The sequence below is a fragment of the Bos taurus genome, chromosome 4 (genome assembly GCF_002263795.3).
Source record: "Bos taurus isolate L1 Dominette 01449 registration number 42190680 breed Hereford chromosome 4, ARS-UCD2.0, whole genome shotgun sequence".
NCBI lineage: Eukaryota > Metazoa > Chordata > Mammalia > Artiodactyla > Bovidae > Bos > Bos taurus.
Genome location: NC_037331.1, coordinates 55,488,796 through 55,505,989, shown reverse-complemented (window position 1 = coordinate 55,505,989; position 17,194 = coordinate 55,488,796). Strand labels below are relative to the sequence as shown.

The 17,194-nt window shown below is 36.6% G+C and overlaps 1 protein-coding gene across 1 annotated transcript in view; it reads right to left on the bottom strand.

The window, feature by feature from the left end:
- The window catches only part of BMT2 (base methyltransferase of 25S rRNA 2 homolog), a 78,066-nt gene that overhangs the window by 39,673 nt on the left and 21,199 nt on the right, over positions 1-17,194 (bottom strand). The window contains exon 3 of the mRNA XM_002686799.7: positions 5,380-5,550. Coding sequence (XP_002686845.1) covers positions 5,380-5,550 — 171 coding nt within the window. The remainder of the gene's footprint in view (positions 1-5,379; positions 5,551-17,194) is intronic.

Sequence of the window (17,194 nt, the reverse complement as noted above, 5' to 3'; positions counted from 1 at the left end):
AAAGCTGAAACTCCAGTACTTTGGCCACCTCATGCGAAGAGTTGACTCATTGGAAAAGACTCTGATGCTGGGAGGGATTGGGGGCAGGAGGAGAAGGGGACAACAGAGGATGAGATGGCTGGATGGCATCACTGACTCGATGGACTTGAGTCTGAGTGAACTCCGGGAGTTGGTGACAGACAGGGAGGCCTGGAGTGCTGTGATTTATGGGGTCGCAAAGAGTCAGACACGACTGAGTGACTGAACTGAACTGAGCTCTCATTGTTATTGATTTATAGTTTAATTCTATTGTGGTTTGAGAGAATATCTTCTATAACTCAAATCTTTCTAAATTTGTTAAGGTGTGTTTTACAGCCCAGAATATGGTTTATTTGGTAAATGTTTTGAAAAAAAAAAATCAAACTTTTTAAAAGGCATCAAAGTACTTATTTCATATCATTTACAAGTATATATGTACAAGATGAAGGAGGGTTGGGACACAGCTATTTTACTATTAGAAAGAATGGCAGTAATTGGGGCTTGGGATAAAACTCAAAAAGTAACATCTCAATTCTGAGCTATAGATGCTATTTTAAAAGTGACTCCTCATTTTCACTTTTCACTTTCATGCACTGGAGAAGGAAATGGCAACCCACTCCAGTATTCTTGCCTGGATAATCCCAGGGACAGAGGAGCCTGTTGGGCTGCCGTCTACAGGGTGGCACAGAGTAGGACACGACTGACGCAACTTAGCAGCAGCAGCAATAAAAAATTTTTGGTCTTCATAAAATGTAAGTGAAAAAAGACCAAAGGTATTTTTGCTGTGAGAACTTATCTGAACCCAGAAATCAAAATGACTTTATTTTGGGATAAGACCAGGAAAAAGATAATCTTTGCTATCTACATTTGCAAGTAGCACAGTGATAAAGAATCCACCTACTAATGCAGGAGATTCAAGGGATTCGGGTTCAATCCCTAGGTGGGGAAATTTCCTCCTTGGAGGAGGAAATCCCAACCCATTCCAGTATTCTTGCCATGAAAATTCCATGGACAGAGGAGCCTGGCTATAATCCATGGAGTCACAAAGAATTAGACATGACTGAGCATATCTACGCTTGCTATGCAAAATCACAAGTTAAACAGATTCAGATAGCAATAAACACATATCACCTATATAATATCTATAAATAGAGTAAACATCTGACCTTTGACTATTTCATTTACCTCTCTGCAAGTGTTATGTACAAGAGAGCAGAGATTCTCTTTGGGAAAACTGAGCATTATTTTGTACTGGGGATCACTTTATATTTAGATGCATACAGTGGTAGATTATTTATGATAAAGTATAATGCAGAATGATTGTTTCAATAGCATAGCAAGAGCAGTTTACATAAAAATTTTTATATTATATGGTCTCTATTGTGTAAGAAATGAGGCCTATTAAAAGGACTGGAAAGAAATATACCTAAATGTAACCAGAATTAGGTAATAATTTTTCCACATTTTCACACTGTTATCTTATTTAATTTGTAGTCAGAAAAATATACAATAATTACTTTAATACAACTTGAGAAGTACTGTAATAGAGCTATAAAAAGGTTTGCTATTGGTACCAGAGTATCAATTCTTTTGAGATGTTCAAGTTAAATTCTGAAAGGGAAGATATTTCAAATATATCCTAATGTAATATACCAATAGTTGATCAGAAAAAGGATATACTGCACTTGCAACTGCCAGTGAGACCAAGCATATACCACTAAGGAAATTTACATAGTTCCATAGTACTAGAATACAAGCTGCAGTAAGAGTAAGAGGAATAGGAAGAATAAGTATACTTGAACATACTGGGGCCAGATGCTGTATGAAATAGTTTCTAGAATGAAGAAAATCTAAACCTAGCCATCTTAGGCTAAGATGTTTCAATGCTTAACTTCAATATTTAAACCACTGATAGTTAAACAATGACATTAATAGTTAAACAATAACATATAAACAATCATATTTCTTTTAAGTACTTAAAACTACTCTTTTTCCTTTAAAATTAAACCAGAGACTGAAATTTGACTATAGCAAGGGAGAGGCTGGCAAATACACTCTTCAAGAAACAACTATAACAAAGAACACAATCTTAAAAAACAACCATTTGAGGGCTCGAACATACACAAGCATGTTGCTAAGTGTTAATTCATGAAAACTAGCTGAATCTTGGTTAACAACAGTGGGGATTTGTGGTGCCTTTGCCTGAAGCCACCCTCATTACCTTCACCCTTTTCTCAGTTGGTATGGAAATTCTTTGAGGATAGGGCTGGCTGTGAAAAAAAGCAACTTCACTTCTGGAAAGGGTTAAAGGGATTTTGAGTAAACAGTGAAAAACACACACAAAATTAAGTAGCAAACTCGGTAAGGAACAAACAGGGAATGTAAGCAGCTATGCTAGCTTCAGGTTGCAGTTTTGGTTGGCCTGAACTGTAGACTGGAAGGCTGGTCAGAAATTTAGAAATTCCGCAAAGATTCCGGAAATGAGAGAGACACAGAAGGGCTACAGAAACTCTTCACATAGCCTTGGCTGATTGGGAGGCTAAATGAACATGTACTGGAGACCCATGAAGGCCTGACAGAAAGCAGAAGGTGAGGCAGACTTGAACACTGCCTTAATTTTAAATGTACTCCCAAATCAACACACATCCACTGGCAAAGGCTGGAGGCCTCACAGGTTTAGAGAGGTATTTGAGCACAACTTCTGACTTATCATTGACCCCTAATCTGTCTAGACACAGTTGCAACCCTAGCAAACCAGCCTAAAAAATTAAAAATAATAATGTACAAACTACCAGGGAAACAGATCCCACAAACTAAGTACAGGCAGACTACTAAAAAAACCATCACTACCCATCTTCCTTGAGGGAAAAATCCAAACAAGAGTTCCAAAACAAATGACCAAAAATACACTGGACAGTTTTCAACAAAAAGTGATGAGACATGCAGGAAAAACAGGAAAGTGTAATCCAAATTCTAGAATAACGGCAGTAAATAGAAAGATTCTGAGTGAGTCCAAATGTTGTATTTAGCCAAGACCTCAAATCAGCTATTATAGAAATGCTCAAAAAATTCAAAGAAACCATGTTTAAAGAATTAAAGGAAAATATGACAATGATGTAACAAACAGGGTTATCTCAACAATGAAACAGAGCCTGTAATAAAGAACCATATAAAAATGCTAAGATTCATATTTTCCATATGTACCTGGTTTTTTGGTAGTTGTGTAACTATATCATTTCTCTTTTTTTTTCGCCACATCATGTGGAATGTGGGATCTTAGTTCCCCAACCAGGGATTGAACCCATGTCCCTTGTGTTGGAAGCGCAAAGACTTAACCACTGGACCATGAATGAAGTCCCTATAATTTCTTACACTGGTCAATATTTTTAAAATACTTAAGAATGAATACTTGAGGTATAAGCTGTTTAGCAACTCATTATGCTTTATAAGCTTTGTAGTAACCTTTGAATAAAGGTAAAGATCTTTTCCTACAGAATTAATCAAACATATTTTAATTTTTTAGTGAAATTGTTTATACCTAACTGGGCTTTCCTGGTGGCTCAGATAGTAAAGAATCCACCTGCAGTGTGGGAGACCTGGGTCCAATCCCTGAGTTGAGAAGATCCCCTGGAGGAGGGCATGGCAACCCACTCCAGTATTCTTGTCTGGAGAATCCCCACGGACAGAGGAGCCTGGTGGGCTACAGTCCATGGGATCACAAAGAATCAGACAAGACAGAGTGACTAAGCAAAAAAAAAAAAATACCCAACTAGATATTTCAACATGGTACAAAATCAAAATAACCAAAGGAAATGTTATGTTGATAATCACAGGTGTGTAACTGTTTTAAGAGTTTAGTTTAATTTCCATGGTTAGCCTTCACTGTCTGTCAGGAATGTTTCTAGAATTATTTTAAGGGAGTAATAAAATATTACTTGATTCCACCAACTTATTCTGATACTACAATATAAAAATAATTTTAATACTATTAGTAATTAATTGCACTGAACACACAGTGAAATACTATTTAGTCATAAGAAAGGGGGAAATCTTGCCATTTTCGAGAATACAGATGGACCTTGGTCATTACACTAACTGAAGTCAGACATGAAAAGACAAATATTATATGATCTTCTATGTAGAATCAAAGAAAATCAAACTGATAGGAACAGAAATCGGATTTGTGATTGTCAGAGCTAAGGATTTGAAGATAGGAGATTGGGTGAAAGGTATTTTCAATTAAGTTCTGGAGATATAATGTCCAGTGTGGTGACTATAGTTAACAATACTATATTGAATATTTGATAACTGATATTAATAAAAGTTCTCATAAGGAAAAAAGGGTAATTAGGTGAGGTATGGTTAACTAAACTCACTGTGGTAATCTTTTTACATTATATACATATTAAATCATTTTGTTGAATGTCTTAAACAATGTTGTATGTCGACTGGTGGTGGTGGTTTAGTCGCTAAGTCATGTCTGACTCTTGCAACATCATGGACTATAGCCTGCCAGGCTCCTTTGTCTGTGAGATTTCCCAGGCAAAAATACTGGAGTTGGTTGCTTTTTCCTCTTCCATGGGATCTCCCAGACCCAGGGGTTGAACCCACATTTCTCCTGCGTTGCAGGTGGATTCTTTACCATTGAGCCACCACGGAAGCCCCTATATGTCGATTATATCTCAATAAAACTGGGAAAATACTCATGTATTTATTAAATAAAATTTGTGCCTATATGCATATGTATTACCAGCAGGCAGGTTTTTATATTGACAATAAAATAATGGCAATTAATTCTATTAGTAATCTACGTGTTAGTCACTCAATCATGTCCAACTCTTTGTAACTCCATGGACTGCCAAGCTCTTCTGTCCATGGACTTCTCCAGGCAAGAATACTGGAGTGGGTAGACATTCCCTTCTCCAGGGCATCTTCCCAACCCAGGAATCGAACCTGGGTCTCCTGCATTGCAGGCAGATTCTTTACCAGCTGAACCACCACAGAAGCCTGATCATCATCATCATCATCATCATCATCTTCTATCAATTCTTTATTTGTGCTTTCTTTGTTAGTGGACAGCCACTTTAAATTTAATTTAATTGGATTTTGCTGTTTTCATATTTTGTATTACCATAAATATAATTATTATAACATTTAATGAACGATTCTTTCTCATTTTTAGTAAGACCAATCTATGCTATGGAACTATTAGTTTCCCAGATGTCCCTTAAAAGTTTATGCTACTTTCCTATGTAATAGTATTACAAATTTACATTTCTCAAACTAACACTACCAGAGAAGCAAACTGCCCACTACCTGTTGTAAACCATTATTTTACATTATTAACACAGATATACTTACTCAGTTATAAATTCAGGGTTTGTAAAGCTGAGGTTGGTTAAATGACCTTCAAGTTTAGAAGATTCATGCGTATTTAAGGCTGGAGTGGTCTTAGTGCCGAGTATAGCTCTTTTCTCATCTTTTTCAAGTGCTTTTCTCTTCCCACCATTTTGGAAATATTCTCTGCACACACTACAATGCAAAATAAAGTTATATTTTAAACAACAGTATGGATATAAAATAAAAATGGACAAATATTACCCTTTATTAATAAAAATGGGAAATTTTCAAATTATAGTTTCATATTTTTTAAATGTCACATAGAGGGTAAGTTTGAGTACCTGTAGCACTTTCAAATTTTTTACCATACAACAAAGCAAGATCATGGATTATGTTTAATAAATTAGAAGTTTTTTTTCAGAAGCACAATACCTATGTTTTGCTGAACTTTATTCTTAGCTAAAACATAAGTTCCTCCAGAAAAGCTTAGATAACTCTGCTATTCAGTGACACATTCAAGAAGAACAGTAGTCACTGTTTAATTCTGAGCCAGCTCTGCTGGTAGCACAGCTGTTTTTCAGATCCCTCCTAGTTTATAAAAACAAAGGCACAAAATCAGGTTGCCAACATAGAAAGAAGAGCATAAAAATCTAGTTCAGGTAAAAACAGTATCATATTATAAAGGTATACATTCAGAAAGAACAAAGGTTTGAATATAATAGTGATTTTTATAATACCTGGAAATTATTCCTACCCATCAAGAGACCATTACTGTTTGTCCCAATTTTTATAATATAAATGAATATTAAAATGCAGATTTTTCAAGATATGTTGGAAAATATAAAACCACATCAGGTTGTCATCTAGAATCAGACACTAATGACTGGTATTAACATTAAATATTAAACGATTTTCTTCATACCTATTACAATTTTATAGAAGGAAATGGCAACCCACTCCAGTATTCTTGCTTGGAGAATCCCATGGACAGAGGAGCAGGGTGGGCTACTATCCAAGGGGTTGTAAAGAGTTGGACACAACTGAGTGACTAATACACAATACAATTTTAGGATGAATATAGTAGGGTACCATGCCTGGGTATGTAACAGGGCAATAAATATGAAGCACAGAATCAACTCAAGATATTCACTAGCTTAACTTATAAGAAAAAAGACTGCTGTGATCTACCTCTGGCCCTTGAGCTTATTATATGACAGGAGACACACAAGTAAACAATTAACTGATATACTTATCAAAGTTTAAAGTGAATGTGAATGGAAGCTAAACAAATCTTTCTTTACAGATCTTAAAGGTGGCTCAGACGGTAAAGCGTCTGCCTACAATGCTGGAGACCCAGGATCAATCCCTGGGTTGGGAAGATCTCCTGGAGAAGGAAATGGCAACCCACTCCAGTATTCTTGCCTGGAAAATCCTATGGACGGAGAAGCCTGGTAGGCTACAGTCCATGGGGTTGCAAAGAGTTGGACATGACTGAGAGACTTCATTTCACTTCACTTCAAATCATTATTATTCCATATAGCTCATTCTTTGAACAAAGATGGACTATTTTTCTCCACAGACACTGACTGATACAGTTCCATAAACACATGGCTAGAGAAGAACTGAAAAAGTACTTTAAAACTAATTTTTGCAAGTACAACTATGGTGTGTAAGCAAACAATGCCCATTTCTCCTCACACTTAAAAAATACTATTAGCTCAATTTCAGTTTGCCTAAATATCTATTAAAGATGTCTTTAACTGATCCTATGGAGATTTAATTTTAACTCAAATTATATACAAGAGTTGAAACTCATTTATCATTAATCAAACATTTATTAACTACCTATCATGTGCCAGGTACACAGGTGATGGGAAAGCAAATTGAAGAGGACATTGCTGCTTTCAAGGTGCTCAAACTAGTGAAGGAGACATTTATATAATAAAGAAAATACAATTTATAAATATCATCCAGTCTAAAATCAGTAGTATAAAATCTGATTTTAGAAAGATGAGTAGGAATAAATCAGGCTAGGGAGAACATTAGTTAAGGAGGAAAGTCCTTTCCTGGTAGAGAACAGCATGAGCAAAGTCAAGGAAGAGAAAAGCATCATGGATCCTGCAGAGACAGACATAACTTCAAGGCATGTGAAATTTAAAGTCCCAGGCAGAAAACACATTGATGGACTCATAAATGAAAAGGCCCTGAGGCCAAAGAGAGGAATGATAGCCAGGTGACACTTGGAGAGAAGCAAACCTGAGATCATGAAAGACTGACAGGCCAATGTAGGAATGTGGCCTTTAGAAATCTAACCTAATGACAGAAGTGGTTTACTGGTTTCTTGGAGTGGGGGGTAAGGCTGACTACAACGGTATACATTAGAGCTTTTTAGAGTGATGGAAAGTTTTATGTCTTGACATGGTGGTGGTACATAAGTGTAAACAACTATCAGTACTCACTGAACTGTACACTAAAATGGATGTATTTTATTGTATGTTAATTAAACCTCTGTAGGGTTAATTAAATACAGCCTTAAAACCTTGGAATTAATACTAAAAATAATACCTTTATCATATACACAAGAGTAAAAAGATCGCTTACCCTTCTATTAGGTGGAACCATACAGAATTGCTGGTATTCAATAGTGCAAAACTGAACCAAATTTATATGGCTCAATCTCATAATTACCTAGAAGCTGGACTGCAGAATACTTAAAGGGCTAGGATTCCAGATACTCACAGCAATCCTATGTGAGTACACATCTCCAGGCACAAGTTCCAAAAAATACACAAATCATTAGGATAAGAGCACACACAGCTCATACCTATGGCATAACTAGGAAACAGGAATAGTACCTAATTATACATGTAATTTGGAGACAAAAATCTGAGGCCAACTGAGTTGGCTTTGAAATTATCCAAGTACAGAGTCAGATGAGGACCTTGTAAAAGAGGAAGGTATGGTGGGGTCTCTAAGGTGGCAAAAAAAAAAAAAAAAAAAACAGATAAAACCAGCTAAGGTTTACTACCAAGACAGTCCAACTCTGAGTGGAGAAACCTTAAGAATGCAGAATGCAGTGAAATAAAGCATTAGCCACAGGAAGGTCAAAAAGAAACAGTTTGAAAGGTATATGAGAAGGGCTGTCGCCAAAGGTGAAAGCCTTGAGAAGGTATTATTTCTGAGGGAGAAAGGAAGCACCATGAAAAAAGGGGGTATCTGGAGGTGTGCTGATAAATGGAAGGAATGAAGCAATGAAGAATAAAGAGCATACCGACATAAGTTATACCCATTAAAAAATTCATGTATCAGCCAAAAGCAATCAAACAAGGTTCTATGGAATTAAGAAACCAAGTAAGTCACCCAAACCCCTACCTATATGTCTAGAGACACTCCAACATAATAGTCAAAACACATAAAAAAATGTCCAATAAACCCAGCAACCATACAAGTTTCTATTAGAAGGAAAGACAAATCGAAACTTTTCAGTAGATGAAAATTCTTAAAAACATAAAAAATAAAAACAGCTATAAAAGAGAAGAAAATTGTAACATAATACTTCAATATTAATTATATATAATCAAACAATTGCAGATATGAAAAACATTTCAAATTGGAGATTAACTAAAAAGCTGAGGATAAAGAAGAACTAAATAAATAGCCAGACATTCCATGAATATGAATAGGAAGACTCAATACTATCACTATGTTAGTTCTTCTCAAATTTATACATTCAACACAATCCCAATCAGAAACAGAGCAAAATACCGTATTGACAAAAGAAATGGTTTCTAGAGTTTACACAGATGGGCAGAAGATCCAGGACAGCCAACACGGTGATGAGGGAGAGTAAAGCTGGAGGACTGACACATTCTGATTTCAAGACATAATATAAAGCTATTACCATACTATTAGTAGTGATCAGGGACAGTATACTGTTGGCAAAACAATAGACAATAGATCAATGTGGACAGAATAGAGAGCCCAGATATAGGTATATGTAAATGCATTTAACTGATCTCTGACAGAGGAGCAAAGGCAATACAGTGAAGTAAAGATAGTCTTTTAAACAAATAATGCTGAAACTCGATCAGTTCAGTTCAGTCGCTCAGTCATGTCCGACTCTTTGCAACCCGATGAATCGAAGCACGCCAGGCCTCCCTGTCCATCACCAACTCCCGGAGTTCACTCAGACTCACGTCCATCGAGTCAGTGATGCCATCCAGCCATCTCATCCTCTGTCATCCCCTTCTTCTCCTGCCCCCAATCCCTCCCAGCATCAGAGTCTTTTCCAGTGAGTCAACTCTTCCCATGAGGTGGCCAAAGTACTGAAGTTTCAGCTTTAGCATCATTCCTTCTAAAGAAATCCCAGGGCTGATCTCCTTCAGAATGGACTGGTTGGATCTCCTTGCAGTCCAAGGGACTCTCAAGAGTCTTCTCCAACACCACAGTTCAAAAGCATCAATTCTTCGGCACTCAGCTTTCTTCACAGTCCAACTCTCACATCCATACGTGACCACTGGAAAAACCATAGCCTTGACTAGACGGACCTTTGTTGGCAAAGTAATGTCTCTACTTTTCAGTATGCTATCTAGGTTGGTCATAACTTTTCTTTCAAGGAGTAAGTGTCTTTTAATTTCATGGCTGCAGTCACCATCTGTAGTGATTTTGGAGCCCCAAAAAATAAAGTCTGACACTGTTTCCACTGTTTCCCCATCTATTTCCCATGAAGTGATGGGACCAGATGCCATGATCTTCGTTTTCTGAATGCCGAGTTTTAAGCCAACTTTTTCACTCTCCTCTTTCACCTTCATCAAGAGGCTTTAACTGGATACTGAATACCAAAAATGAACCTAGACACAGACAATACAACCTTCACAAAATCAACTCTATATGGATTACATACTTTAATGTAAAACACAAAACCATAAAACTCTTCAGAGTTTCAAAAGTTTCCAGAAGAAAATCTAGATGACTTTGGATGTTGTATCTAAAAAGTCAAATGCAAGTCACAATCTATAAAAGGAAAAACTGAGAAGCTAGACTTAACTAAAATAAAAAAAACTTCTGCTCTGCAGAAGACAATGTCAAGAGACTGAGAAGACAAGTCATAGATTAGAAGAAAATATCTACAAAAGATATATCTAATAAAGGACTATTATCCAAAATATATAAAGAATTCTTGAAACTCAACATTAAGAACATAAACAACCTGATTAAAAAATGGGCAAAACACCTAAATGGACACCACAGTAAAGAAGGTATATAAATTTCAAATAAGCTTAAGATGCTCAATGTCATATATCATTGGAGAAATAAATGCAAATTAAAATAGCAATGAGATACTACAATACATTATTATAATGACCAAAATCCAGAACACTAACAACACTGAACACTGGTGAAGATGTGGAACAAAACTCTCATTCATTGCTAGTGGGAATGCAAAATGGTACAGTTACTTTGGAAGATAGTTGGTAGCTTCTTACAAAACTAAATATATTCTTCCTATATAATCAAACAATCAAGTTTTGTGGTATTTACCAAAAAAGGAACACTTATTTCCACACATCACCCTGCACATGGGTGTTTATAGCATTTATTCATAACTGCCAACATAGGCAAGCAAACAAGATACCCTTCAGTTGTTGAGGTTCAGTTCCTAAGTCTTGTATGACCGCAACCCCATGGACTATGGCATGCCAGGCTCCTCTGTCCTCCACTATCTCGCAGAGTTTGTTCAAATTCACGTCCATTAAGTCAGTGATGCTACCATCTCATCTTCTATCAGCCCCTTCTCCCTTTGCCTTCAATTTTTCCCAGTATCAGGGTCTTTTTCAATGAGTTGGCTCCTTGCATCAGGTGGTCAAAGTATTGGAGCTTTGGCAACAGTCCTTCCAATGAATATTAAGGATTGATTTTCTTTAGGATTCCCTGGTTTGATTGCCCTGAAATACAAGGTATTCAAGAATCTTCTCCAACACCACAATTTGAAAGCAACAATTCTTTAGTGCTCAGCCTTCTTTATGGACCAACTCTCGTATCCATGTATGACTACCAGAAAAACCACAGCTTTTTCTATCCCAACCTGTGTCAGCAAAGTGATGTCTCTGCTTTTTAATACACTGTCTAGGTTTGTCATAGCTTTTCTTCCAAGGAATAAGCATCTTTTAATTTCATGGCTGCAGTCCCTGTCTATAGTGATCTTAGTTTTTTGAATACGGAGTTTCAAGCCAGCTTTTTCACTCTCCTTCTTTACTCTCATTAAGAGATTCTTTAGTTCCTCTTCACTTTCTGCCATTAACGTGGTACCATCTGTATATCTGAGGTTGCTGATACTTCTCCTAGCAATCTTGATTTCAGCTTGTTGATTCAGCCCACACATCAGTACATCACATGACGTACTCTGCACAGGAGTTAAATAAGCAGAATGGCAACTACAGCCTTGTGGTGCTCCTTTTCCAATTTTGAACCAGTCTGTTGTTTCATGTCCGGTTCTCACTGTTGCTCCTTGACCTGCAAACAGGTTTCTCAGGAGACAGGTAAGGTGGCCTGGTATTCCCACCGCTTTAAGAATTTTCCATAGTTTGCTGTGATCCATACAAGGGCTTTTAGTGTAGTCAATGAAGTAGAAGTAGATGTTTTTCTGGAACTCCCTTGCTTTCTCCATGATCACCGAATGTTGGCAATTGTCCTCTAGTTCCTCTGTCTCTTCAATATCCTTCAGTAGCTGAATGGATAAATAAGCTGTGGTTCACCTAGACAATGGAAATACTATTCACCACTAAAAAAAAATAAGCTATCAAGCCAACAAAGACACAGTGGAACCGTAAATGCATATTATTAAATGAAAGATGTCAATATGAAAAGGTTAAATACTGTAATTCCAAATATATACATTGTAGAGAAGGCAGAACTATGGAGACGGTAAAAAAAAAAAAAAAAAAAAAAAACTAAGTAGTTGTTTGGGGAGGAGGAGAATGGGAGTAGAATGAATTAAGAGCTGAAGCACAGAGGATTTTTAGGGCAATGAAATTATTCTGTATGATACTGTAATGGTAGATACTGATCACATTTTTGTCAAAACCCATAAATATATAACACCAAAAGTGAACCCTAATATAAACTATGAACTTTGGATTATAATGATGTGTCAGTGTGGGCTCATCAACTGTAACAAAGGTAGCACTACATGTGGACTGTTGATAGCGGTGTGCCTGCCCATATGTGGGGCAGGGTATACATGGGAACTACCTGAACTTTCTGTTCAATTTTGCTGTGAACCTAAACTGCTAGAAAACAAAATCAAGACTATTTGAAAGGGAAAAAAAAATGAACACAGAAAAGATATCATTTGCCTGACAGTACCCTGAGAAGGATACAATGTCACCTATGTGATATTCTTACTACTAATAAGCTTAATTTGAACCTAATTACAAAGAAACAACCATACAAATCCAAACTGAGGGCCAGTCTATAATGACTTTACAAGATGTCATAAAACACCAAAAAAGAAAAAATCCCGAACAACCCAAACCCTAGAGTATTTTTCCTAAAGAAGACCACATGGGTAACAAGTAAGTGCAATAATATCCACTGAAGTATTCAGGAACGAAAGTATTGTGATTTCTGCAACTGACTTGCAAATGGTTCAATACAGTGAAGGGGAAAGGACGGGGGATAGTGGAGGTGGGGAGAAAGAGAGAAAAAAGATACAAAAGGAGACTAAATAGCCCAACATTTTCTTCAAAACAGAAGGAAACAAAGTGAATCAAAGGTTTTATATTTAGCCAAACTATGCATCTTGTAACAAAACTACAAAAAAAAAAGCTTTTGGAATGTAATAACTCATATAATATCATAATTATAAGATATTTTGAAAGCATGAGCTTCATCTATGACTTCCAAGATGTTGGTGAAAAGGCTGGAGGCAAAAAAGCATTAAATGAATTTTAAAAGATAGTTTATAATGCTGAAGGTCACAATTCCCAATGAAGCAATGTGCTATGTATCATAGCAGCCATCTTTACAAAGCAGAAACTCCATGAAATGCATGGAGAAACAGACACAACTAAAACAGGGAACTTTAAACACATCACTGAGGTATTCTCATCTTTGCTGGTGGAATTAAATGATATAACTTCTGTGGAGGGTGATGTGGCAATATCCAACAAAATCACATATGTATTTACTCTTTTACTCTGCAATTCCACATCTACAAAGATACAATGTCAAAAATGCAAAATGAATATACACAAGGTTATTCATTATAGCTGTTACTATTTGTAACAGAAAAAGCTTGTAACATAAGATGAGTAAGATATCTATATACTGGTGATAGTCAATTTATGTGTCAACTTGACTGGACTACCAGGTGCCTAAATATCTGTCAAACATTCTGGGTGTTTCTGCAAGGATGTTTCTAGATAAGACTAAGATTAAATGGGTAGACTGAGTAAAGCAGATTTGTTCTTCTTAATGAGGTTAGCTGTATCCAATCACTAAAAGGTCTGTATAAAGAAAAAGCATTGACCCTCCCCAGAGTATGAGATTCTTCTTGCCAAACTGCCTTTGGGCTGGAACACTGAATTTTTCTTGCCTTCAGACTCAAACTGAAACAGCAGCTCTTCCTGGATCTTGAGCCTGGTGGCCTTAGAATTGGAATTATATCATTGGTTTGGTTCTCCTAGGTCTCTGGCATGTCAACTCATCCTGCAGATCTTGGGACTTGTCAGCCTTCACAAACACGAGCCGATTCTCTGGAGAATCCTGAATACAATATCAAATAGAGTGATCTCCATGACATGCTATTAAGTAAAAATGAAAGGTACAAAAGAGAGTGCATGACATGTACCATTTGCAGAAATAAGATAGGGTGGATCCATGTATACACATTGTATGAATTTGCTAATTTCTGCAAAACGGAGAAAAAAGAAACAAAGAAAATGGAAGGGAGCTTCTTCTGAGTATACATTTTTTTGTTAAGTTTTGACTTTTGGACCATGTACATGTCTTATATTTCCCCAAGTTAAAAGAAAATAAGAAAAAAACCCATAAAACAAAGGGAAACTAACTGCATAGTAAATTGGTAACATAACCATAAACAAAAGAACTCTTTAAAGTAACTTTCAAACACAGTATTCTTTTAGTGAGCTATGTTCTAAAGACAAAAGAACTAACTGCAAAGAAATCTTAAACTTCACTCAGCTTATTGTTAGAAGTAAAACTGGTACTGTAATTTTGATACCATTTTATGTGAACTATAGAACAAAGCAAACATATTAATATTATTCAGAACTAAGTCCTTCAGTGTAACAGAAGAAATAAGATAAAACATAAAACAAAGAAGTTAGGCAAAAAACCTATAATGTTACATTTGAATAGAAAATATCAGTTATGAATTTAAGACTATATATATTTTAACTATGTTCACTGAAAAATTCTAGAAGAAAGGACACACCAGTAGTACATCGCGTGCCCAGATCTTAATTTCTAATTACTGTTTTCCCCTACAAGAAATTAAGGCTCCTTGATTCTAGGTCTTGACTGGGAAAGTAAAGATTTATCTTGTCATAGCTACCAAGATACTGCTCAAAGGTAATGTCAATACACAGAAGCCAGCTTTGAAGAGGCTCCCAGTAGCTAAATATGGAATAATTTAAACATACACATTCACAGACAAATCAAAGACTGATGGAAAAAGCAAATAAATAACAATCCAAGAGGCTACAATAATATTCCAAAAACAAACAAAATCTACCAAAAACCAAACCAAACAAAGTCACAAAAAACTCACTTGTTACAATTGCAATCAACTATTATTGAAAACTGGTAATTAAACAGAAAGAATTACAAGTATATGTTTATTTTTACCTAGCCTTTCTATAATCATTCCCTCTTCATAAAGGAAGGTTTTTTTATTTACAGAAGAATGACCGGTAATAAATGCAAGGAATGATATGATTAAAAAAAAATCATTTTGCAACCCAAATGGAGTAATTTATTTAATAAACAAAATAAACCGGTTACTTGAAAGACTGTTGAGAGACAGGATTGATCCACAGGCCAAAAATGCCAATCTACACATTACTTGCTAATTACAACAGGAAAACATAAGTTTACAATGGAAGGATCTAGTAGTTACCACCTTAACCCAATGGCAAAATTTAGCATCTCTAACTGTGGAATAACCTGAATAAGAACTTGCTATCATGATGCAATATGAAGTATGCAGTCCACCTAATAAATATTTTGACAATAATCTGAGACCTGAATCAACATTTTAGACTCAACTTTCACTTTAAAAGAAATAAAGGAGATTGAGGAAATATTTTAATGGAACCATGAGAAAATAATCAAATAAATTCATAACAAAGACACAAAGCTAGTTTTGGATTAGGATACAGACAGTCGCAAGAGGCCCCTGGTTGTACTATAACTAAGCAGGGGTGGGGGGAACCTATACAATCTAAAAAATAATGTATTAAAAAGAAACCAAGAGAACTGAGGATGCAAAGAGATCTAATGGAACTAAATGTCAAAAGGTGACAAGCCCTCCTAGGTGAAGGGATCAGAGGCACTTAGAGCATCTGCAGAAAGGGTGGGTGAGTGGTAAAGGATCAAGCCTTCCAAAGTAGAGGAATTTTGTTTGCTTAAAGGAAAAGCAGCCAAGCTTTCAATGGCAGCTTAGAATGATGTGACAGACTGGAAACTTTAAGAAACTCAAATGCAGAGATTGTTCTCCCCATTCTCCTGCTTTCCCCCTTAGGTCTTTTTGCAAGTAAGAAAAAGGTGGGGGAGAGAGGGGACTCACTGGAGATTTGGAGTGGGACTAAAAAGGCACAATTCTCTGCACTCTTCCATGGGCGTCTTCCCTGATAGCTCAGTCGGTAAAGAATCCATCTGCAATATAGGAGACCCTGGTTCGATTCCTGGGTCAGGAAGATCCCCTGGAGAAGAGAGAGGCTACCCACTCCAGTATTCTTGGGCTTCCCTTGTGGCTCAGCTGGTAAAGAATAATATGAAACGAGTCGCCAGTCCAGGTTTGATGCACGATACTGGATGCTTGGGGCTGGTGCAATGGGATGACCCAGAGGGATGGTATGGGGAGGGAGGAGGGAGGAGGGTTCAGGATGGGGAACACATGTATAACTGTGGCGGATTCAATATATGGCAAAACCAATACCATATTGTAAAGTTAAAAAATAAAATTAAAAAAAAAAAAGAATCCGCCTGTAATGAGGGAGACCTGGGTTCGATCCCTGGGTTGGGAAGATCACCTGGAGAAGGCAAAGGCTACCCACTCCAGTATTCTGGCCTGGAGAATTCCATGGACTATATAGTCTATGGGGTTGCAAAGAGTCAGACATGACTGAGCAACTTTCACTTCACTCCACTTCCATGGGTGTGCGTCCCAGAGTCCTGCTAGACGATGGCACCTGGAATATACACATGACAGGACTCACTCTCGTGGCATTTAAAGCCAGAAGTGAACGGAAACTATCTAATGAGGTAATCCAGTTTCAACTCAGCTTAACTCCTGATGAGTTCAAAGTGTTCAATCTCTCATCTCAGCTGCCTATCAGAAAAAAGCATGCCTTCTCTGGGTAAATAATATTTAAATATTTACCCTAGTCTCTTCTAAATACTAGGCTAGTGTATATATTTTTATATACAAGACATACAACGAAGCAAGAAAAAATGATTCCTGACCGAAAGAAAAAATGGCCAAAAGAAACAGACCCACAAATTAACTTTATGTTGGAATAAGCAGACAAGGACTTAAAATAACTATTATAAATTAAATTATATGGAGGAAAATATTAACTGATGAGATGAA